The 24,389-nt window shown below is 42.2% G+C and overlaps 7 protein-coding genes across 15 annotated transcripts in view; 5 read left to right on the top strand and 2 right to left on the bottom strand.

Moving 5' to 3' along the window:
* The first annotated feature begins 7 nt into the window (after window positions 1–7).
* On the top strand, window positions 8–395 carry LOC6619402. The gene has a single exon (XM_002043581.2). It carries the CDS (start codon window positions 59–61, stop codon window positions 263–265), a length of 207 nt encoding a protein of 68 aa, XP_002043617.1. The 5' UTR covers window positions 8–58; the 3' UTR covers window positions 266–395.
* LOC6619398 (coiled-coil domain-containing protein 58) lies at window positions 268–7,666 on the bottom strand. 4 transcript variants are annotated; one of them, XM_032718072.1, is made up of 10 exons: window positions 7,102–7,193; window positions 5,091–5,243; window positions 4,771–5,033; window positions 4,584–4,707; window positions 4,424–4,532; window positions 3,859–4,363; window positions 3,634–3,801; window positions 756–902; window positions 576–698; window positions 268–519 (listed from the first exon to the last, which is right to left on the bottom strand). In XM_032718072.1, exons 2-10 carry the CDS (start codon window positions 5,155–5,157, stop codon window positions 415–417), a joined length of 1,611 nt encoding a protein of 536 aa, XP_032573963.1. In that variant the 5' UTR covers window positions 5,158–5,243; window positions 7,102–7,193; the 3' UTR covers window positions 268–414. The 4 variants fall into 4 exon arrangements, with proteins under 4 accessions (XP_032573963.1, XP_002043616.1, XP_032573964.1 ...); XM_002043577.2 differs by lacking the exons at window positions 268–519; window positions 576–698; window positions 756–902 and adding exons at window positions 7,395–7,477; window positions 7,584–7,666 and having other exon boundaries at window positions 3,271–3,801; window positions 5,091–5,253; window positions 7,102–7,343; XM_032718073.1 differs by lacking the exons at window positions 268–519; window positions 576–698 and having other exon boundaries at window positions 809–913.
* On the top strand, window positions 1,150–1,968 carry LOC6619400. The gene has a single exon (XM_002043579.2). It carries the CDS (start codon window positions 1,205–1,207, stop codon window positions 1,838–1,840), a length of 636 nt encoding a protein of 211 aa, XP_002043615.1. The 5' UTR covers window positions 1,150–1,204; the 3' UTR covers window positions 1,841–1,968.
* On the top strand, window positions 2,050–3,324 carry LOC6619399. Its single transcript, XM_002043578.2, has 3 exons — window positions 2,050–2,728; window positions 2,797–2,918; window positions 2,974–3,324. The coding sequence occupies exons 1-3, from the start codon at window positions 2,179–2,181 to the stop codon at window positions 3,202–3,204; spliced, it is 903 nt and encodes a 300-aa protein (XP_002043614.1). The 5' UTR covers window positions 2,050–2,178; the 3' UTR covers window positions 3,205–3,324.
* LOC6619397 lies at window positions 5,409–7,339 on the top strand. The gene is made up of 3 exons (XM_002043576.2): window positions 5,409–5,994; window positions 6,202–6,908; window positions 6,968–7,339. The coding sequence occupies exons 1-3, from the start codon at window positions 5,487–5,489 to the stop codon at window positions 7,076–7,078; spliced, it is 1,326 nt and encodes a 441-aa protein (XP_002043612.1). The 5' UTR covers window positions 5,409–5,486; the 3' UTR covers window positions 7,079–7,339.
* A 97-nt stretch (window positions 7,667–7,763) lies between the features above and the next one.
* On the bottom strand, window positions 7,764–12,854 carry LOC6619395 (sterol regulatory element-binding protein 1). Of its 3 annotated transcripts, none has more exons than XM_032718071.1 (7): window positions 12,646–12,854; window positions 10,354–11,844; window positions 9,489–10,294; window positions 9,025–9,416; window positions 8,841–8,967; window positions 8,437–8,604; window positions 7,764–8,373 (listed from the first exon to the last, which is right to left on the bottom strand). In XM_032718071.1, the coding sequence occupies exons 2-7, from the start codon at window positions 11,834–11,836 to the stop codon at window positions 8,008–8,010; spliced, it is 3,342 nt and encodes a 1,113-aa protein (XP_032573962.1). In that variant the 5' UTR covers window positions 11,837–11,844; window positions 12,646–12,854; the 3' UTR covers window positions 7,764–8,007. The 3 variants fall into 3 exon arrangements, with proteins under 3 accessions (XP_032573962.1, XP_032573961.1, XP_002043611.1); XM_032718070.1 differs by having other exon boundaries at window positions 12,637–12,848; XM_002043575.2 differs by lacking the exon at window positions 12,646–12,854 and having other exon boundaries at window positions 10,354–11,847.
* A 415-nt stretch (window positions 12,855–13,269) lies between these two features.
* The window catches only part of LOC6619393 (receptor-type guanylate cyclase Gyc76C), a 37,828-nt gene continuing 26,708 nt past the window's right edge, over window positions 13,270–24,389 (top strand). The window contains exons 1-2 of one of the 4 annotated variants that reach the window (XM_032719650.1): window positions 13,270–13,384; window positions 16,877–17,237. The gene's annotated coding sequence lies outside the window, so the exon portion shown is untranslated. Of the gene's footprint in view, window positions 13,385–16,052; window positions 16,239–16,315; window positions 17,238–24,389 lie in introns of those variants that run through there. The other 3 variants (XM_032719649.1, XM_032719651.1, XM_032719648.1) reach the window with 3 other exon arrangements.

Raw genomic sequence — 24,389 nt, 5'->3', positions numbered from 1 at the left:
ATCGATAGCGATATCAACCGATAGCAGTAATTCCAATCCAATTGCATTTAATTTAAATATGAAAGAAAATAAGAAAAAGTCGCGCAAAACGGCCAATAAGGCCAAGGAAACGTCAGAGAACCAGAAAAAGAAGATCATTGAACTGCTGCACGAGTACAACGATCTAAAAGATGCCACACATCGCGTCCTGGAAGCCTTGGCCAACCTTAAATGCGTTCCTGTCGGATCGGTTTATGCTACCTACAACCTGCCCCACGACGAATAAAGTTTGCGCTTTTTAGACTGTTATATTTATGTACTTGTTATAAACAACTTGTAATACAACGGAGTGCATGTAAATGCCTTCTGGCATGGCAGTTCCATGAGACTTCTGCTAATAAATCCACCTAAAACTAGTCATTGCATTTATTCCACCTATTGGCCAGCATGAAAATAGGACCGGCATCGCTCATTGAAGGTCTTGTAGGAACGCTCCTTAATGATGTCCTCGACATTGAGCTCGGCCTGGAGAACCCGCAGCTGGAAAGGATCATAGGCATCAGTAAAGGGTTAGACTTAGGTATTCCGGTGTTTACCTTGCGCTGCTCTGCCCTAAACTGGTTATCCGTATCCACATTATCCGGCTGGGTCTCCCGCTTTTCCCTTAGCTTCTTCAGATTACTGGCCGATATTGTTATGCAACTGCGTATGCTTTCTTGCTGCAAGGAGAAGCTATCTGTCAAGATCCCCGTGTGTTGTACTTAATCAGGATTTACCCTGGCCAAGTGTGACTCCTGGAGCTTCGCGTACAGATCGCGACAGGTGCTTTCGCTGTTCACCTGACCCTTAAACGACTCCGTTGGCAGGGCATTCAGTGCATATATAATCTTGTCGTCCACATCTCGCATCTTCTTCAGTGCCTCCTGTTTGGAAACTTAAAGCCATTTAGTATGCCGGCAACTAACCCAAACACCCATATTTTAAGCCCCACCTGGAAGCCGAGAAAGTCTAAGCACAATGCCGCCATTTAAACCAGGTAGCAAAACAAGAAAACACTTTAAAAAATAATAAAAACAAAATGATATATGTAAAATTGCCGGCGAAATGTGCCTCTAATCGGCGTTGCCACATGGGAGGAACAATCGATTAACAAGATTCCGGACAATCGATGTGGATGATAAAGACTAGTTGAACAAAACAAAACAAAATAGGAAAATAATTCAGAATGCCGCTAAAATTTGATGATATTCACGAGAAAATTGAAAACGGCGTCTACCAATTGGCTGTTAATGACAAAAGCACACGGAGCACTGTGTGGCGGGTGTATCGCAAGATCAAGAAGGACGATGGCAGCTTTCTGGAACACGTACTGTTCTGCATCGGCTGCAAGAGTATTATGTCCTTCACCCACAAATCCACAACGAACTTGAGGCGTCACCGCTGTCACCTGCAGTATCTAAAGAAACAGGCATTCTACTGCTACAATTCTAAGGGCGAATCCACCGACAGAAAGGAGGAGACGGACCAGGAGCATCATGAGGAACAGGATGACCAGCAATCCACGTCTGATGAGTTGGAAACAAAACCCTCTCCTGCCGATGTTGCCGCCTTTGTGGCGGAAGCGGTCAGCGGCGGGGATTCCACTGCAGCTTCAGCCCGTATTCCGGACATTCCCGAGATTGCGCTACCGCTCGACACAAGGGGGGTCGAGGAGTCCAATGTTTATGCACAGACCTGGTCCCTTGAGTACCGCAAACTCAGCGAGGACCAAAAATTCTACGCTAAAAAAGCTATAGACGAAATCTTCGTATTGGGCAGGCTACGACGCCTCACACTGAATACGGTTCCAACGGCGGAGTAGATTAGTTAATCAGGATTAAGTAGGACTTCATTTAAGCTACTATACATACTCTGTACATATTGTATGTAATCTTTAAAAACGAATCGCAAAGTCTGGGATATATCGCAATAAATTATTTGATAATTTGATTATTTCATATTTCCTACAAATTTATAATCAATTTTGATTCTACAATGTTGAAAATGTTTGGATGTTTTGCGATATATTTTTATACCTCTGGCATTTTTTATAGGAACAATCGATACAGTTTTTGGATATCGATATATTGCTGAGAGCTTCCCATCATTTTTAATATTCAACCATCTGTTCAATTGAATTAAGTTCTAATTGTAATAACAATGAGTAATCTGGCGAGACGACCACTGCATAGTAACGAACCGGGGGCTCTTTCCCAGTCGAAGGACGATGTGGACCAGGAGCACTCGTACAACAAGCAGCCGGCACAAAGCTACGAGGAGGGGACATCTTCGGCCGACGAACTGGAAGAAAGTGAATCCCATGAACCCGGTACTCCCAAACCCACCGATCAGTCCAGAAGACGCAGTATTTCAACTTCCAGGCCGATTTCAAGGCAGGAACAGCACCGTTCCATCAATGAACCTCACAACAGCATCGGTATTAAACTAGCACTTGCCGGTGCTCTATTTGGTTTAATGGTTGTCTACGGGTACGGATCCAGCATTATAGAGGAGAAACAGTGTGGCCTTAAGGATCTCAGGGCAAAGTATCCCCAACAGCAGGAAAAAGTGTGGAGAGCCCTGCAAAAGGGGATCGAGGGGCTGATTAACAAAAGGGACAAGCACCCCAGTGTATTTTTGTTCCTGCATCAGGATCCCAAGCTGCAGAAACTGATCGATGAAATTGCCGTTGAGGCTTCAATGTGCTTTGGTAAGAAAAGCGCAATATTCATTTAAAATCTTTTAATGTAACCCACTATACGCTCGCCATTTGAACAGGTGGTCCTCGAAAGCTGATTCACATGAATAAGGAGCACATGAAGGAATACGGTTTGGCGATTGAGCAATTCAAATCAAAAATCAACGATGGAAAGGTCTTTTTAATAGTGAACCTCAATGAAGTGATTACCCTGAATTCTTTCGTTCTGCAATATTCTGAAAGCCTTCCTATTACAGATTGCGCCGAATGGAGCCCGAGCCCTGCACACAATCTGTGATACCTACAGCCCTCTGGTGGAGGATGCAGTCATCTTCCTTTCCCTTCGAACATTCAACACAACCGCCGTGAACAACTCCGTCAAGCTAGCCACGGATACTCTGTACGATCTGTGGGACCAGGAGTTGGGGGACCACGAGCTGGATCCTTTAATTACTCGAGTTACCGATCAGGTGCTCCATTTGAGTTAGACTCAACTACACTATTCAAAATCTTATTACCACTCCAAGGCCTAAATTTTGGGCTAACAAAGCTTATTAAGCAATACATGATATAGTTTATGTATATAGAAAATAAAAACAATTAAACTACTTCTGTCCCCTCCAGAGTTCTCCGACAAATGTCAGAAGGCTACAAATCATGCCAAAGCACCAAAGCAGGATTAAGACAATAAAATTATCAATGCCCAGTTTAACCGGTCCTATGTCTAGGTTCGTTTTCTCAGATGCCACGATGCGATTTTGGCGGTGCGCATTCATGTATTCAGCGGCGATCTTCCATTCCCAGAATTTGTCAAAGCCCGAGGAATGCCAAGCCAGAATGAAGTCGTTGTAGGCACTTAAGTGCGGCCACAGTCGCGGCACAAACGCCACCGTAAATGCAAAGTAAATATCATCTACCATAAGCTTCAGCCGCTTTAGGGCATCATTTCCTATTAGCTCGGTGTTGCCCAAATGTCCAAACTGCAGGCGCTCGACGACAAATCCCATTTGCTCCGTGTGCGAGAAGGCGGATATTAAATTGGGATCGTACACTCGGTAATGCTCCATCAAACCAAGAAGAACTGGCTGCATACATAGGAATCTTCAAAAATTTACTAATGAACTTAATTTTGTAGAGCTTACGTCGGCCGATCGCTCGTCAATGGTTGTAATCCAGGCCTGTGAAGTCCCCGCCCAAATGAGCTTATGGTCGAATAGACGTTGGCGAGAGTCCGCCGCTTCCTCCAAAGTGGGCAAAGTGAGGATGGCCGCCAGACCGCCACTGTACACAGTGGTCAATATAATATCGATCATGTAGCTGGCCACCAGGACGGTTCTTAGAGCATAAGAGCTGGTCACATAATTAGTGCTCTGATTTACGAAAAGTTTCAGAGTACTGATGCAACCGAAGCGCAGACTACTGATCCAGGAATTGCCTGCCGAAACCGAGGAGTGTTCCCAGCGACGGGTAATACCAAGAGCTAAGCTCTCAAGCAGAAGGCAGATCATCACGCACATCCAGAGGACAAACTGGAATGGTCGGAGCAGGAGGGTCCAGCTGATTAAACGGTTCGGAGCGGGCACCAGACAGGTGACTCCAGATCGTCCCAGAAAATGAGTCATGTCCATATACTCGTACGCCTCGTACCTAGAAAGCAATGGAATGTTTACTTTTCAAAATTTGTGATTGATTAATCAAGAGTATTACCACAAATACATGCCACCTACTCCGTAATCGTTTCGTCTATCGAGGATCATTCCAACCAGACCATACCCCGAGGCATTCAAGTAGATGTCTCCCCAGTCGTATGGTTCAGCTGTGGATTGCCTTGACAATAAGCCCTAATTGAATGTAATCAATTACCTACATGTGTCCACCTGAATGGTGCAGTTGTACAACTGGCAGAAAATTAGCATTAGTTGAATATCTGTTCCATCAATGGTTACTTCCGTCGTGTTCTTAAAACGATCATAATATAATGGCGTCTTTTCCTAACTCATAGAACTGGTATTACTACGATATATTCTGGCAGTATAAAACTAATTAAAACTCACATAATCCAATAGCATAAAAGGTTTGTAGTCGAAGATGCCAATGACTACCTCGCGCCCCTTGAGGTTTCGCATCTTGCTGGACATTGCACTCTGGGTTTCCCAAGTAGCTTCCGTATCCTGTGCATCGAAACGCTGGAGTACATAGAACTCAACAGGCTCCGGATTTTTGTTAAAGTATCGCGAACCGACAAATCGGTTCGTTTTAATTTCAACAGTGCTTGAGTTCAGGTATTGTGAAGTAATTACCAAGATGTTAGGTTGATCTGACAATTTAAATGGTGAGCATGTTTAATTATTTCAATTCACTGCATTTATCCTACCTTGGAATATATAACCGGACAGATAACTACCCATTTTTTCCTCGAACTCTTTCGTGTAAACGAACATAAAACGATTTCGCAGAGATCTCCAAATGGAGTAGATACTGGCGTGATAAAAATATCTTGCGAACTCGTGAATCTGCTCCTGAAATGCTATGAAGGTCTTAAATGAATAAATGAAATATAGAAATAGAAATATAGAAAGATAAAATGAATTACATTAAATTCAAAAAAAAAAAAAAACGGGAATAAGTGTTCCAACTTAAAGTTTATCGTCAGCTGACCCGTTATGTTATCGATAGCAGATTTATTAAGAGATAAGCCGCAAAAAAAACGGGAAATATCGTATTATCAACTTGGACTAAATCTGTTGAACTGCAACATAGTCCCAGGACAATGGACAAACTGGGATTAGGCTGCCCCTTCTCCTTCCTGGTCGGAAAACCGCAGAGTATGAGTGGGGGACCCGGTTTCCTGGATCTCAACTACGACTGCTACCTTCAGATATTTTCATATCTGAATGTGCTGGAGGATCAGCTAAATCTAGGCCGTGCCCATCCACTATTCCAGGTTGTACTGAAGGACATTTTGCGAACGCGCTACAAAAAAATCAATGTGCGCCTTCTGAAAACTATTCCGGACTGGAAGTTCCTGCTTCAGCTGTGCGGTTCCGAAGTGTCCAGATGCGAAGTGCCCCATGGTAGCTGGGATGAGCCCTTTACCTACCCCTTCCTGGTGCTCCTGGGACAGCACTGCCCCAATCTGCGACAGGCAGTCATCATATTTATGCACGCCGTCACAGAGTCGCCGCCGAAGAGTGGCGACAGGGGCTACATCATGCAGCTTCTCCTGCAGCTACCCAGTCTAACCAATCTCACTCTGATCGATGCCAGATCTGCACAGCGTGAGTACTAAAACTATAAGCAATGCATAATAATAGTTTCACTTTACAATTATCGTTAAACTCTGGTTAATATTTTAACTTAATTTTAACTTAAAAAAGATATTGCTTAATCTAAAACTACTTAAGTTTATTTCCCCTCAACTTTATTTGAGGCGATGGTTGGAATCTTTTTTATGAACTTAATGTATATATTAATTACTATTGCAGTAGATCAATTGCGGCACTTCAGTAAACTGGAGGCCTTGGACTTGGATGGAATCGACCCAAACCTCGGCAACGCCTCCTTCCAGCAAATGTTTGAAAATATGACTTGTCTGAAGCGACTGCTTCTTAATTTCGGACTGAATCGCAGGAGATCTCACCAGGTCCCGCTGTTGGCAGATAAGTTCCCCAACTTAGATCACCTTACTCTCGAAAACTTTGATGTGAACTTCCCGGAGTTGGGTGAATTTAAAGGCCTCCGATCCCTACGCCTAATCTCACGTTGGACAGCGGAAGTGGACAACGACTTTTATAGGTCGGTGTCCAAAAGCGCTAGTAACCTCCAAAAGCTACAGCTCATATCCGTCCGCGTTAGAGGTGACCAAGTGCATCACATTCTGGCGATTAGCCAACTCAACGCTCTGGACTGTGATAACTGGCCAGCTCAATCGGTGTCCCAGTTGGGCCAGTTGAAAGACCTCGAGTGCCTGGCCCTGGATTGCATTGACTTACCTGCAAACCCAATTCGCCAACTTATGTTGTTGGTAAAAAATTGCTATAAGCTAAATCATCTGAGATTGGGAACACGTTGGAAGATGCCCACCGAGGATGTAAATCTATTTTTGGAAAAAGTGGCGGGTGCACGAGCGGATCGGAAAGATAAGCTTTTGCTAACGCTCGACTTCATTAAGACACCGGATACTCGGAAAAAGGTATTAACTTAATGGATACACAATTATTGGATGTACTATAATTTACCAAAAACCTTCAGTTCACAAATATTTTCAGGGATCATAAACACTTGCAAGTGAGTTTTGATGGAGCCACATGTCATAACTGTCTCCGGGATACCCTCTCTAAGTGCGATACCATCTTTGACTAGTGTTACTTCAGCTTAAGACTCACCTCACAGTGCGACTTCTCGATGGCGACAGTCAGCCTAAGAGTCCAATCGTTGTAGGAGATTCCCTTCCCCTCGAACTCATCTTCTTTTATTTTGAAATCATAAACATCTTGATCGGAACGATTGGCCCATCCTTGCCAGTCCATGATTATTAATGGCATTGGGTGAACCGTTTCCAGACGAAAATCAAACGCCGGATGCCACAAAATACAAGTGGCATGCGAGTCCGCGAAGAATTGCTGAGCTAACAATATTTTTCAAAAGGTGATCCACGCCGAACAAATGGACAACCTACCAAAAAAACTAAGCACAGTGCTCCAGTAATTTGACTCTACCAACAAGTTCTCCATTTCACAGATTTTTCCTCTTGAATTGTGCCTAAATAATAAGTAAGGAATGTATATTATTTTCTGTGTGTATTATTTTGTACATATGCATTGTGCTCTTTTTGTAGATTTAGTTAAGTGTAATATATATTACTTACCCATTTATGCACCCGACTAACAAAACTCCGCCGCCGCAAAATGACCGACGAATCGCAGAATATTTCATTTTATATTAAGAAAAAGAGCACGCTTTGCAGTCGCTACTAATAGGTTTGCCATGAATTATGTATTTAACAAATTAGGTGCATGCACCAGTAAACAATAAAAGGCCTTGTAAGTCTGTTAAAATATTTATTGTTATAAATACGTTTAACGTGTACGGTAAATAATAAACAAATAAAATGTCCGTATTAAATAATTTTAAAATTACAATCTAAGCATAACCGGGCGTGGAAAACAGAGGAAAAGCGTAATTTTAAAGACCTAGGAATTTGTAATTCCTTTGAGTAGCAAACGGGTATTCATTTGCTGAAAATCCACACCACGTTCGTGTCACTTATGATTATATACTTCACTACTATCCTAAGCCTTCACGCTGCCAATGCCGTTGCCCAGCGACTTCATCAGCTGGTAGCACTCCTTCAGCTTCCGCTTGTCGCCCACCTTCTCCAGGGTCTTGGCCGCCTCGGCTAACATGCCAGCACGTTCACCCGGGGAGCTGAGCAGCGCCGGAGGAAGATACTTGCAGGCCACGTACATGGCCGACGCCCGTTCCCGCTCTCCGCCCACGAAGTTCTGGTGCCGGCGATCCTTGCTGCCGCAGAAGATGGACGAGTGGGCGTTGCGTGATCGCAGACTCCTGTCCAAGAGCTGTTGCGTTGGACACGGTGAGGCTCCAGCCATCAGGCGACAAACTGCCTCGTACAAATATATGCGCGATTGGGCGTTCTGTAATGACAGGAGTTTAAAAGCTCAAGTTAAGGATTTAAGGGTCAGGATTCTGGCATATACCGGTATATTCTCCACAATGCTGCGCAACGAGTTCAAATCGGTCTGGAACTTCTCGAGCACTTCACCGGGCACTTGGTAGAAGCCATCATCCTCCATATTCATGTGCTCCAGCTCCCACAGAGCAGTCCTAGTCTCGAGCAGCCAATCGCAGGTTAGCAACTGGAAAAGCTGCATAGAATAGATAGAAATAATGATTAATTAGTGCGCTTCTAAAACTTGTCGACTTTTGCCAGAGACATTCGGCGTTGTGTGTGAAATGCACAGAGCTTGCACTGAAGTTGTATTGCCTGAAGCAATTGGGACAGACAATGCGACTACAATGCACCTTCGTGTCATCTCCGGAGGAAGAGTCTGGTGGCACTCAGTCGCCAATGACTGATTGTTCGGGGTGCACACATTCTTACCAGCTTTATACCCTTGGCGTCGGTGATCCGGTTAACAGTCAAGCACTCTTGGAGCTGCACACTCGACTCATCGCAGAGGATATTAACCAGTTGCTTGAGACTTTTGTCCAGTGCGTTGCCATTGTTTCTGCAATGGTGTGGAATGATTAGCCTGTTTCTTTTCATTAATCCTACGTTCACTCACTTTAGTAAGATCATCTTAGCTCGCAGCACTGCATGCAGCGCCTTGGGCAGATGATCGTTTTCGCCGCACTGTTGCAGCTGCGTGGGCATTTGCTTGATCCTGCCGTACAATTGCTCGGCCAGCGTGTCTTCACCAAGGAGCCAGTGCACTGCGGTCTCCAAAACATCGGCCCACCACACCACGTTTGTATCCCGCTCATCCTCATCAGCCCACAGAGTGTCCTTAAGGAGGGACGTGTACTTGAGCACATTGCTGACAATGGTGCCGCTGTGCTGCTGTTGCTGCAACTGTTCCGCCTCTCCGCTGACAGAAGATGTGGGCAGGCCTCCCGACTTGTGGCCCGCTCCCACCAGACACTGAATGGCCTTAAACAGCAAATGCTCACGATATTGCTGCGTCATTGATAAAAAAATAACCAATTAGTTTTGAATCGTGTGATAAACTAGAAATTCTGTCCAACTTACCTTCATGACGTGGGCAGCGGGATCACATGGATTCCTAAGACGTGTGAAGAATCCATCCTGCTCGCCGGAGTCGCTCAGATCGTACGTGAAGACGTGCGTGGCGCAGTAGCGATATCCATAGGCTGTGAATGCCCAACGTAGCTCCTGCGTTTGCTCGGTGGCCCTAGTGCGACCGCACTCTTGACGAGCCCGGCTCATGTAGTATCGGGCGAAGAGCTGTTGCAACCACTTGGGGGCACTGCGCTTCATTCGCAACGCTGTCATTACGTGGATGCAGATAGTCTCGCGCGGTGTCAGTAGATTGTGCGCCACTTCAGCCATGTTGCTGGCGAATAGTGCCATCATAATGCCGTTCATATCGCCGCGGCCTCCGTTTCCAGTCAGTTGCAATTGATTCAGTCGGTTGAAGAGCAGGGCCAGTTCGCGTGCAGAGGCCAGCGCCTGTTTCCTGCTGGCGGCGTTGCTAAACAGCCCACCGGTCCGCCGCGACAGCACCCGACCCAGCCAGAGGCGATGGAAGAGAAACCGAAGAAACTGCCACGTGGTCTGCAAGTAACACTCCAAGCGTGACGCCGGCAGACTTAACCCAAACATATGCAGACAGTTGAGGTAACCAGCGTAGGCCTGAGCCGACTGTCCTTGGCCGAAATAGAAATCAGCCCGCTGCCTATGCTGACAGTAGGCGTCCGTCTGCGAGTCCAGCTGCGGATCACCGTAAACCAGAAGTTTCACCAAGCAGCCAAGCATCAGCGTGAAGTTCAATAGCCATATCCAGGAACTCTGCTGCCAGACAACAAAACCTTCACCTAAATCAAAGAAAAGCCTTTAGTAATATTTAACAAAATCAGGATGCTAGGCTAACTACCTTCCACGTCGTAAGAGAGAATGCGTCTTTGACCGCTCATGTCGCCAAGATCATCATTACTGCCATAGTGGCCGCGCTGGAGGAAGGTCTTGAAGGGATTGACGGCCAGGATGGCAAACATAAACATGCAGAGTCCGAGGCGAGAGTGGGTGGCCATGCCGCGCATAGAGCTGGGCACCACCAGTGGTTCTTCATTGCTGCTGCTGCTGCCACTGCTGCAGCTGGCGGTGGATCCACCATAGGGTGATGGCGGCAACGAAATGTCCGAATGCATGGGCGAGAGCGAAGGATCCGATTCATCGCTGCGTGGCGGCGTCAGTCCGGCATCCGTGGTAAAGGTCTGCGAGCTCTCGCGGCGCTTCTTGGATGCTCTACCAGGCCGAGTGCCCAGCTGAAGTAGATCCTTCACCTTGGAGCCGTCGCGGGCCATTAGCTCCCTCTGCAGGCGCTGCAACTCTGCCTTTAGATCGTGATTCTGGCGTTGCAGATCTCGAATCTTGTCTATGGATTTCCGCAGTACTGCGGACTTGTTCAGCTTGGCCTGCTCTCCCACCACCAAGTTCTTCAGCTCGTTAATCTTGTCGTTGATTGAGGTGCGATAGCGCCGCTCGATGGCGTTGTGGGCCGAGCGCTTTACTTCCTTCACCTTGGGTTGAACCCGGTTGATAGGTACCTTGCCTTGGACTTCCATAGCGCCAGGTGAAGGAGCCAGTGGTGCCACTCGCACCTTGCTGGCCCTACTACCTGTGCTTGTCGGTGGTGGAGCTACAGGTGGAGATGGCGTTGGACTGGCCACCGTGGGCTGCAAGAGCAAGTACATGGCTTCATCGGAGGTTATTCCGGCCTTAGAGTTGTACGTAATGAAGGGTTGCGGATACGACTGCTGGGCCAAAGGAGCAGGAGCAGGAGCTGCAGCAACGGGCTGCATGACATTTACATTCTGGGACGCTGACTCCACCGGCGACGTGGGCGGGGACATGGACTGGTAGACAAAGCTACTGCCCAGAGATGGGGAATACACCGTCGCGTTCGGCGGCAGTCGCTGGGCGTCCATGTGATGTATGGTGGCCGTTGGCTGGGCAGCCTTTAAAAGGCCCGTTTGCTGTTGCTGGGGACAATTGTAGCTCGGGGCTATGAGGGGATCCGGCTTGTATACGAGCAGCGGCGACTGTTGTTGCTGCTGCTGCTGCTGCATCTCCTCCTTGATGTGCACTGGCGAAGAGTGCTCGCTCTTCACGTGCGGCTGTTGTTCGACGGACTGCGGCTGCTGATCCACGGACTGCGTCTGCTGGGGATGCGTTCGAGGCTCGTCCAGCAGCATGTTGTACATCTGCGTCGGCGCCAGGTCCATGTCGTTGAGGATGATGTCCAGCATGTCCGGGTGCAGGTCGGCGTCGAACGGTTCGAACACATCCTCCGCTTTGAACAAATCCATGGACTCATCCATCGGAGCGTCTATGAAGTTCATCAGTGTCGTGTCCATTGCGAATGCTGCTGATGAAAGCGACAAAAACGGTTCGAAATTAAATACTGGCGGGCCCACGTATGTGCATATTTATGTATGTTTGTACATTTGAGGATTGTTTATTAAACTTCTATGCGGCGCAATAACAACAGTGGGGAAAGTATGTTGGTGCCGGAAAAACAAAGATTACATTTGCAGATGTGCATAATAATTTCCAATCGTGTTCAAATTTGTATTATATATGTTTATAATCAAATAATTTAATTTTATTAACCATTTTCCACAGTGGCCACTTGAAACTTTGATTACACATTAAAAGGGGTTTTTATATTAAAATTTTTAATAGACGTAACAAAGTTTAAATAAATCTTTTAATTGTACTCAACTCTAAAGTGAACCAATATCGGACCTTAAAATTACTCATGTAATAACTTGTTTTATAAAACTAGCCAAACAAAATTAGTTCGTAGTTAAAATAGTAACAAAATAAAAAATCTTGAGATATTTTTGGCTATCTCAAGTTTTAAGACTAGAGCAAATTGCAAAAAAGGCGAATATTTTAAAACTGTCTAAGCTTTTACATCGCTCTTGGACCACTGTGCACTGCACACACACATACGCGACCGGGAAAGCATGCGTAAGCGCTTTCAACCAATCAGAGGGCTCGACCGGATCATACGATGTTTTCAGTGACGCCACTTGGCCTTTGGGAGCTCCAACAGGGCATTTTCCCAGGCTCCACTGCTTTCCCGATCTGATTTCCGCGAAAATTAATCTATTAGACACTATCTACATTATTAGCAGCACGATAAACGCACCTTTATCACCTTTTATCTGTTTTCTTAGTTCACGAGTGCTTTTGGGTTTCCCATAACTGGTTAATGTCAACGCACTTTGCTATAAACTAGCGACTTGTTAGTAATAGTTTCAACACGTGTTGTTGTTCATGGTTGTTTTGATTTTTTCCACGAGTATATTTGCAGCTTAATAAACAATTGCTTTCGATTGGAGTAAACTTTGTTCTTCAGGGATGGCGAGCAGTAGTTCGGGCCCAAGGAACTGGTTCAGGTCTTGACTCCCTGGCATCAAGAAACAGCTGTATGAAATACATTTCCAAACCTGTATGGGTATGGAAACATATATATTTAATAGTTTATGATCTATTTTATTGAACTGTTATAACATATCAAAGATAAGTCTGGCACGCAGAGAAAAGAAAATAAATTCAACATCTATAAGTGTTATTTAAAATATAAGGTTGTGCTCGCTAAGCGTGGTTGATGTCCCCGCTACATACATTCAAGAGAGCAATTAAGAGAGCGCAAGAGTGGTGTGACCGCGCTACCAGTACTTAAAAATACCACGGAAAGTTGATGGACGAGAGTTACGAGAAATTGGCCCAACGCACTGGCCACACTGCTACATCACATATTCAAAATCGGGTAGGTAGTCGCGACGGAAAACGGAAAACGCGGACGAATCGCGCAGCCAGAGAAGCGGTAAATTCGAAATAACCGTTTGGAAAGAACAACATGATGCGGTTCTTTATTCGTTTTGAATAAAATGGTACAAAGTGAATTTGTGATCTAATTGATAACCAGCATGGGCACCGTCAGTGTTAATTGCGTTCTGAATTGCTCTTTCGAAAACGCAGACACAAACGCACACACACAAAGTAGCGGCACCCACACGATCGCAATAGCAAAAGTGCTGCAGTGATAAAACAAATGCACAGCAATAAAGGCAAAGTCGGAAAAGTTTCACAATGCACTGGCGGCCCATGCATAAAAATGTCCAATTTGGCGCTCTTTGTACTGTCACGTCGTTGGAACAGCAAAAAACCAAGCAACAACAATAGGAACATAAACTGAAACAAAAAGAAAACCGTTTTTGCTCCGCGCTTTTGTTTTTGTTTGGACCGCCGCTCACGCACTTTCGCGCACACACGCACAAACTTTTTGCATTTGTTTTCTTCACCCGTTGCATTATCACAACAACTGATCTCCTCTCCCCCCTCTCTGATGCTCTTGCTCTCACTGGTTCGCTCTGTCTCGCCAGGGTTGCCATTTTCGACCGACAAAGTTGCACTTGTGACTATAAATAAACTTAAAAACTGTTTTATTTTGGCACAATCTTAGGAATTATTTCCGATTTTTGTGATTTGCCGCTTTGGGCGTAAATGCTTTAAAAATAGCGAAGCGCGACTGATAAATAAGATCACTCTCGCTATCTGTTGATCTTTTATTTGTGCACGGTGGTGTATTTGTTCTCTGCTGTGTGCAACAGTTTACACTTTTGTTTACCTTTACAGTCACCAATTGGAAATAGTAACTGCAAATTTGGTTGCCTTAAGTGTAAGTGTATTGTTTTCAATATAGACGAAGCTTATTTATATCAAATGGCTATTATTTAAATAAATTAAAACATTCAACCAACGGTCATCAGGAAACGTAAAAAAAAGTTGATCTTTAATTTAATTTCATTTTCATTTTGTTTAGTCAATAGGTTAAACTTTTTATAATTGCTTTTAGCTAGTCTCTTAACAATGTCGGGTTAACAATTTAAAGCCAGGATTAAAGATGAGGTTACATCAATTTCATTATATGTTCCATGACTCACACGATGTGGATTATTAGAATAGCATCAAACAAAACAATGGACAATTTTCTTTAGCGTACGGTTTCATGATTTCGCAATAGATATTTCCAAAAAATCAGATTGACAAGTCATATCCCGACCATTATAAATCCAAATGTATTTATGTTGCAGCATAATTTTATTATTTTCGGTAATATACAAAAATATGCTTTAAATCCAAATATACAGATTTCATTTATTCGATAAATTAGTTAAATATATGTACTACCGAACACTGTGATTATGACTCTTTTTTTTACCAACTTTCCTGGAACTTGGAACAATATGTGTACTCTAAGAGGATGCAATAAATGGCACAAGGAAAAAACAAATATTCCTATATTGATCTGGGACTTTTCCTTGATACAAAGAGCCTTTATCCCACTGCAATATTGAGTCATCCAACAAGCTGTTGTTGTTGTAGATTTGGTCAGATTTTTCTATTTCTTTCTTCCTGCTGTTCTCATACTCTCTGTTCTTCTGTTTCTCCGGCTTACTGCATAAATTACATTTTCCGTTTGGACTTTGCCAGTTTTGCTAGTGTTAGCACCTCCTTGGCGAAAAGTTTCCAACGGAAATTGTTAGCAGAAATTGAAAAACTCCCATGTAAATACTCCGCAAACGCACACACGCACGCGCCCAGCGTAATACACACGCACACAGGAGCAGCGGCAGCGCTTAATAAAGATTAACGCATTTCTTATCAAGCGGTGATAGCGGGCAAAGAAGATGGAGAGAGCCGGAGCGAGACAGAGCATTAGCACTGCGACAGCATTTGAGCTTCGCTTTTCGCACACCCGATAGAGCGGCATAGAGTGGGAAAGGGACAGACAGACGGAGACAGTGATATCTTTTCTCTGCCTGATTAGCAGTAGCAGCGTCTAGTTTTTCTCGTGTTATTTATTTGTTTTCTGCTCTCCGCCGCCGCTCCCGTTGCCTCTCCCTCGCAGCAGCCGCCTACGAACGCCGACGCTGCCTGCTTTATTTTCGCGCCGCTGCTGATAAAATAAAGAACAATATTAACTTAAGTTTAAAAATAGAATTCGCTGCAGATGCCCATTGCATGAATGTGTGCGAGCGGGAGAACGAGAGAACTGATTTCGCTCTACCGCTCTCTTACAGCACACACATGTTGATCCGCAGCGGCAGCGTCAATTACTGTTCTCATATCATCTCCGAGAGCGCGGGAATCAGTGATGGCATGTGAGAGGAGGAAATCTTTGGCGGATAGCAAAAACCGCTAAATGTGTGGGAGTCAACTTTATTTGTTTTAGTACTATTTATAAAAGATCGAAATAATGTTTATACCGTTTGTCATACAATTTTTAAATTAAGATTATGTTTTTCCAAAATACATGCGCTTAATATAATTTGACTATTTATCTCTTAATCCATTTAAACATAGTTTTAAAAAACTACAAATACTGTTGATAATATAGCTTAGGTCAGATATCTTTTGGATATCCCACACTGAGCGAAACTAAATTTATGCCTACCTTAACACGGAAAAGAGGCCAGAACTAAGCCAAAGTGCCATCTCTGGGAGCATGCGGAGCATGTCGCTCGTCCGATTTTCGTTTGGGGCTTTCAGTATTATTCTATTCGCCTGCGCCCCAAGTTGTTTTTTCGGATCGGCAAAGCCGCGTGCGCCCCACCGCACTCTCGCACACACACATATACGCACTCACAGAAAACGATATTATGCATACATATATGTATGTTTAATATATATATTTCTCTGATTGGATTGGGGCAAAAACAAAACCCAAAGAGTGCGAAAAAGGTGAAAAAAAAGTAAAAAAGCCGAATAGCATTTCAAATAAAATCCAGTGCGGTTTGTGTTAATAATTATTATTGAATGAAAAACAAATTCCGACAAATGTGTTAACAAGAGGAGTGTTCGCAGCCGCAGCGCCATAAAGTTTACAACAATACGGGAAAAAATCGAAAAAATAACGAAAACTGGAATTTGTGATAATTGTTTTTCGGGCCAATCAGCGAGAGGGAGAGCAGTGCAAAGATAACAGATTTGTTTCGTGTCCCTGATAAGCGACTCCACTGATACAGCGGTGTAACTTTGGACATCCGAACCTTGCCATATTAACTTGCTTATTTGACTGTAAATTCCGATAAAAATACTCAAACATTTAGAATTTGAACAGTTCGGCATTCGATTGTTCTTCCAGATTCTTCGCCGTAATCTTGTTCGCTCTTTGCGCTCTAAGAACCAGAACCCAATACAATGCATTTCTCTCTTTTTGATTGCTCTTTTAGCGTGCAATTGCCTTGTTGTGAAATTTACCGCTACGAACATTAGTTAGTTATTCACTCTCTCCCACTAGCTCTCTGCCCATGTGCAACAACAACAAAAACAACGCGAAATTTAAATGTATATTAAACCACAATATTTCCCATCCGAAGAGCGAACGCGAGTAAATAGCAACCGGAATAACAAAAAGCACAAAGTGAACAATCGTTAAACAACCAAAAAGCAAGCCAATTAGAAAAATAAACACTGCGCAAAAATCCAACAAGTAAAAAACAGGAGAATAGAAAGGAAAACGCCGTGATCGTGAAAAACAAAAAAACTTTATCTAACTGCAAATCCGACCGCCAACGTGGGAGGCATCCGAAGCGAAAACATCGGATGAGCAGGCAGAAAAGAGAGAGAAGAGCGATCTCTGGCAAAAGCTGATGACAAAACGAGCAAGGGCATCCATGTTAGTTGGCCTCATATCTTTGTCAAGAAAGATTAAACGATCTCGCGGAATTGAAATGACCAGTAAATATGAGAATATAGTTATTATATATATTTCGATACGATTAGAAACACAACTAAAATAGTTTGTTTTAAAATTATCACAGAAAATGCATTGCAAGCCTTTTTATGAAATCAGCCGATTAAATCGATTAAAAAAATCGCCATCGAAATTTGTTAGTTTTACAAGAACATTTTCCAATTTCCTGTTGAACTTAAAATATATTCATATTTTCCGTTACTGCTCTAAAAGTTTACTTAATCTCCTGCAGTTCTTTCAATTTATTTGCCAAAAACCAATACTTTTTGGTAATTCGTAATGCGAGCTATTTCCGATTTAAATAATTACCCCGATGCGTGTGTGGTGTTAGTGGGAATGCGAATGCATTGAAACCGAAACTCTTGGGTTATCAGCTGGGACTCAAGCTCCTCTTCAGATTTTCCCGCAATTTTCCCGCTTTTCCGAATGAGAGAGTTCGATAAAAGTTGGCCACCAAAATGCCGGCAATGAACCGCAACAAGTTGACTTTTCCCATCGTTGTTCTGTTAAAAGTCGTTGGGGGAGTGCTCAAATTGCTGATGTGGCTTCGGGCGTTTTCCCCTTAGTCTCTACGTACATACATACATACATACATAGACTTCGGGGAGCCTTTTCTAAACAATTTCATTTGCGTTTTCTGCTGGTCGAACTAAATTTTTATGGTGCGGAAAAGAAAAAAATTGAAATTGAAAAAAAATCAAATCTTGAACGTACTGCATTTTTTTGGGTGCTTCGTTTGTTTACATTATTCTCGGTTTGCTAATGAAATTGAAATGTTCGATGTCTGAAAACGTTCTATTAATAAGTTTGTGTATTTATAGGGAGGCGCTCGCTATTTGCACAGGAGTGTGTGTGTGTGCCTGTGGGGGTGGTGGGTGGGTCTCGTAATTGACAGCTTCCTCGAGACCTTACAGCATATTATTTTTGGCAACTGGCAGAAACGCAGAATGCTCACAGCTTGCACGTTGAATCGTATTTTTTTTTTGGGTATCTGTTCTGTGTCAACATTTGCGCAGAAATACAAATGTTTCCCCCATTTCCATGGTGTTTGCTTGCAAAATATTAAGTAATAAACATGTTAGACTCCCTATTTCTGGCTTCAAAGCCAACCATGCCGTCGTCTTCCACTATTCAGATTGAACAGGTGTTTTCTGTTTTTTTTTTTTTATCAATTTATCCTAGAAAGTTCGCAATGTAGGTGCAACTAAACTTAAAAGAAAATATTGAGAATATTTATTTGCGTTATACAAGCTGTAGTATAAAGTAGACATTTAATTTAAATAGATTCGTTGAAGCGTACAATACTTTGTGTTATTTTCCAAATTATGCCAATTCTAAATGTAGTGTTTTTTGTCGATATACAGTAATTAGTATTATTTTAAGCTGATATACCTGGAATTCTTTTTGCCCCAAATTAAAATATTCCTAAATTGCGTTAGCTAAACAATTCAGTTCGGTTTTTTTTGGCCGAATTTTCTCACTCTCAGAAGCGTATTTATTCGCATAATTTCCCTCGCGGCCGACGTCGCATTCGCAAAAAAAAAAAAAGAAAAGCAAACCGAGCAAAAAATATTTTAAGAGGCGTTTGTTTAGTCTTTTCCTGGTTGCTCTTCGCACACAGCCCTAAACTTTTACCTTAAATATAGAATAGTGTTCAGAAACTCTGGAACAAACAATTTGCTTGCGATTAGCTTTCATGTACATACTTCGGGGCATACAGCAAAGTTTTTAAATGAAATGAAATTAAGCTAATAATTTGGCGGAAAACCTAACAGCAAAGCTACGAAAACTGGAAAGTTAACAAGTTAAATAAAAATTGCATTTCTATGTTCAATGTTTGTATAATGAACGTCAGTTAATCTAAAATAATAACACGGGTTGATTTAAGTTGTGATCCTGGTCTAATAAAATGTATTTGCCCCTAGTTCCTGGTTTAAAACGAGCTCTGTTCAAACAATTGTTCTTCTGCTTCTTTTTTTTTTTACTTTTTGTATATTCATTTGCGCTAAAACCGCAAAAAGTTTTGTCGTTCGGCCACGACGCAATCTTATCATCTAATGTTCTAAAAATAGAAGCAACAACTACACCATGCATGTGTGGATGGTGGGGCCCCATCGTCAGTACCGTTCCTGAGCGGGCCTCTGGAACTTGGAGCGAAAATTGTCGCCCAACCTTTTCAGCTCTATCTCGCTATCTATCTCTATCTCTAGCTGTATCTTTATTTGTGTGGGTATAAATAATATGGAGGCATGGGCGTATCTCTATCTGAGTATCTGTATCTGTATCTGTCCCTGTATCTGTATCTGTATCTGTATCTGTGTGGTATCGCCTGGTCTATACAGCAGCATTGCATCTTTTTGCGAATTTCGCTAACAACAAAAATTTCATTTTCTTCTTCTTAGCTGTGAATTTTGTACTTCTGTTGTTTTCTTTTAGAGCGACCGTGTGATCATTTAGCGTCCTGCTAATTTAATTTGAGTCTTCTGTTCTTGTTTGGGATGTCTGTTTTTTTTAAGTGTATGCGAGAATGTTTTCAAAGTTTTCGAGTATGCAGAGATCTTGCTCTGCTACAATTCAATGAAAAAAGTATAGAAAATATTTCTTACATTCTTACACTTTTCAATTTCTAAACTATGCTTTTTCATGGAATTTTTTAATTATTATAACATAAGTGCTGTCTACATAACATAAGTTCTGCCTACGGGTTTCTTTTTATAAAAGTGAATACTCTTAACTACATATATCTTAGAATGAAAACAGCTTAGGCATTCAAAAATTTATTTATATTTCGTTCGAAAAAACTGTCAACTGTCAATAAGAAATTTGACGCCCATAATTAAATTAGAAGTAATATACTAACTGAATCTAATACAATTTTGCTATATTTTTGGGCTTTAAAATTCCGTAAGAATCAGAACCATTACTCGCGGGCTAAAAGGGTATGCTACACGCGTTGAAATATAGGTTTCAGCCCCTATTATATTCTATCTATTCATAATTAGGATAAAAGGGCAAGTCTATTTAGGCATGCCTGTCTGTGTTGTCCGTGTTGTCCGTATGTCCGTCCGCACGATCGTCGAGATCTCGGAAACTATAGGTAGAGTTTAGATTCAAGATAAGAATTTTAGCTACGACCACATCTACGAGGTGAATCTGCAATTTTGTTAACAATTTTATTTCTTAAATCTTGCTTTCAAATCTTGTGGGATATAAGATAATTGGAACCTTCTTTTGTGAACTACTATTTATTATTTTTGGAAACTTTTCACGATTGTAACGGTTTTGTATTGCGAAAAACAGAAAAATTACCGCACCCAGTACACAATTTAAATTTGTATATCATATCAACACTTTTATTGATCAGCGCATTTTATATCCGTTCACACCTCCAAAAATTACTGTCACTTTGTTTAATCATCCATTTATGACAGGCAGGCAAGCAGAAAAGAAGGAACATGCCAAATATTTTTTCTTTCCCATTTTCTTTGCTGTCAAGCCTGAAAAGTTTTTTGCGCGTTGTTGAAATAATACACAGAAAGTCGAAAAAATGAGAAACAGTGTTGGAAACAAATAAAAAATTGATTGGGAATGTAGCTGTTGTGTAAAAATTTCCACAGCCCGTATCAGGAAAAGTATAAAAAATTCCACAAGGCTAAAGAAAAGAAGTCGCTGGCCCGCTTTTTATTTAAGAGAAAGAGACATTATTTGCCTAATCATTTAACAGAAGATTGCGGTATGTTAATAACCGCGATTGGCAATTGGGGAACATTTGTGTTGGTTTATTGAAATTATAGAGTTTACCGCGGGATGTGTAGCAAAAATTCCACTATAAATAATTTGACACTCGGAATCCGTTGGCACTGCATAAATTAGACAGAACATGGTAGACACCAGGTGACCATGGCCAAATCAATGCGAATGACTTGGCTGACTTCCTCCTGCCTCATCAGCTGAAGCAACAAAGGAGGAGCCCACATGTTGGTCTGTGGTGGGTTTCCTGAGAGGTCTCGATATCCTTGTAATATGATTTGCATATATGCAAATGCACTCGAAGCAAGCTAGAGGTTCCACTTGCTTCCTTTGGCAAACAAGGACTTGCAGCTCCTTCTTTGAAATGTTGCTAATTGTTTTGAGTTTTGGTGGCTGCAGAATGAAGGATTAGGCGGGATTATGAACGAAGTGGAAGTAATTTCCATAAATATGCACATCTTGGTCTTTCCAGAGAGAGAGCATAGTAAGGCTTAGACTTGTAGCGTTAGTTAGTGCTTAGTGCATGTACTAAGGTATTAAATATTCATAACAGATCTTGCGATTTAAAAACACTCGCCTTACTTAGCAGCTTGCTTTTAATTGCCTTTCATAGCACCACTTTCTCAGATTAAATGTATGAATGTGTTGCCAATTTACGTTTTGATATATTTGGCAAGATATCTAGATGCCATTCAAGCCACCATTCCGACTCTTAATGTTAACTCGTTTTCCGCCTTAGTCGAGTCGACTCGAATGCATGGAATGCAATGCAACAGCCACACCGAGAATTACGTCAATGAGACCGACAAGTGCATAAGCTTCATCCTTGTATTGGCGGAGCGTGAAATGAGCGAACCCCAAAACCCGGCTATTCTGTTGCCCTGGCTACCAGTTTCCAGTTTCCCAAGTTCCCCCTTGATTCCCAACTACTGTGCTCCGACATTTAGCCTATGGTGTGGAAGCCATGGAAGCCAGCCATTCGTTTCGACCAGGCTAATGCAACCCGCAACAAAATCCGCCCACAGATAAGGGCCTAAAAACGGGGTAGATCGATGCAGTCGCGGATTCTGGGGAATGAGCGGATGCATTTAAATGCGTTTTTTAGCCATTAGCTAGATGAATTGTTTCCAGAGGGCAGCTTTAAAGTACACTGAAACCTTTTTCCTTTACGGTCTATTTCGAATATAAATGTAAGCATGTTAACCAATTATTTGCTTTGGTTTCAATTGGACATTTAATTCGAGTCAATACCGTAGTCGAATGCCTCCTTGTTTTTCCGCCAATTAGCAGAATATCAGCGCGACAACGAGACCAACTAGTAGTCACTATCAATAAACAGATTGTTGCATGCACCCACTGTGTGCTGTGCTGTGCAACCGAAAAGTGAAAGCACGCTTTGCGTTTTCCTGCTAAATATTTTCTCATTCATACACACTGATTTTGGCTCACACCCATGCCAAATATGAATTTTATGTGTCCATGAAGCAGCTGTGATTTACAAACACTGAATGGTGCTCAATCAAAAGGGCAAACTGATTTAAGGAATTTGAATGCGACTGTATTTTCTTTTAATTTCCATGTTTTCAATCCTAATTAAAGCGTACACAAATTTCCCAAGCCATTCGGGAAAGTGCAAAATAAATTATGCTTTGTTTTTACACGTAATAAACCTATTTTTATTTTGTGGAAATATTTAAGCGTAAACATTTGTGTTCGGCGCAATTATTAACATCGTTTATAGACCAAAATCCAAACTGTGTTGACAAAAAAAAACAGTTGAAAACGAGAGTAAGATTATTTTGCACACATTGCTGTGGGCTCCCAAAAGTCCAAAGTAATTTAATTTGGCCAATAAAGAAGCCTTTTTGCCTCGGCTCCTTTTTTTATGGCATTATTCCTGTGGGACATGACATGTGACATTTGACAATTGGTAGTGGATTTAGTACAAGTTTGCTTTTGTTATGTATATTTGTACATTTATGCGGGAATTTCACAGTCAGACGTTGGGATTTGTTCAAGCAAATCAGTGCTGTGACATCTACTTTGGTATTTGCTTGACTGAATGTCTATAGTTCAAGTATGTTTTCAATAGCATGCACTAATTTTCATAGCAAAATGCTTGGGCAGAAGTAATAAATACCCCAACGTCAATTAAGCTCACTTCTGGCCTTTCGGCCAAGTTTATTAAACTTTTTTCGCGGCCAAAAGTTTCGGCGAGAAGTTGAACTGAAAAAACCAATCCAGAAGCGATAAAAAGCAAAATCAAGGTCAGTGCATTTTATTGTTCATTAAGTTTGGAATTTCTTATCTGGCTTGCAATTGCCGGCTAAAGTTCCATAAGTTGGCGGCAATGCAAAATCAAGAATTGTTTCAATACAATTAAAATCAAAATTAATGCAAATAATAATTGCGGCCTTGATGTTGAACTAAACCTTTGACCTGAGAAGCGTTCGTTAATGAAATAAACATGGAATTGCAAATGAGCAAAGTAATAATGACACTTAACCAAAGATATTGCCATAAATATTCGCATGACATTTCTGTTGACACTTTATACTTTACCCATGTTTATCCTAAATCACACGCTTTAAGCCACAAGTGCGTTAAGATTCCTGGAAATCCACAAATAATAAACATAAAACACAACTTGCCCGAACCCTAATTTACATAATTGTAATCTACCCACAACAAAGCTGCTAATCTATTCGGTGATTTGGGCAACCTTGTTGCCCTCGGACTCGGCGACTTCCCTTCAAATCCCACCTCTGGCCAAGTGGCCATCATTTTGGGGCCCTTTCAACGCTTTTGTAGGCGAATTGTTTATGTTTGGGCCCAAAGGCCCGACACTAAATTATGTTGTTTTAACTTGGCATTAATGGCCCGGCCTTCTCGACTTGCTGCTGTTCCTGGGCGCTGCCACAAGACGGTGTCGATATGACCGGAGGCGATGTTTGCCCCCAATTCCTCCAACGGCTCCTTTCCCGGAAAGTGTCGATTGGCAGTTCCTGCCCTCCACTTCCACTTCCTTGCCATGACCCACCCCAGTAAAACCCCTCCATGTGCATAAATTAAGTGCCTCAATATGCCAAAAGCAACAGATAAGCGAATTTATGGGGCGTCTTTGCAGTTCTTGGCTTAAGCAGGTTAACAATAGTTCGTTTTTGATAGATTTTTAAGAGGAGTTGTTAAGTATGCTATGCATTTAAGTTAGTTGCAACTTAAAAAAGCTTTAAATAGACTTCTTAATACATAAATACTTATACTTTACATCAATTTAAACACCAAAAAGAGGGATAAAATAAAACTAAAAGTTGTAAACATAATCTTGCTAAATGTTTAGAAACACAATGGCTGATATGTGATGTTATTGTTAAAACGTATATATA

Source organism: Drosophila sechellia, chromosome 3L (genome assembly GCF_004382195.2).
Source record: "Drosophila sechellia strain sech25 chromosome 3L, ASM438219v1, whole genome shotgun sequence".
Classification (NCBI taxonomy): Eukaryota; Metazoa; Arthropoda; class Insecta; order Diptera; family Drosophilidae; genus Drosophila; species Drosophila sechellia.
Note: the sequence above shows the minus strand (reverse complement) of the source record. Positions and strands in the feature narration are given on the sequence as shown.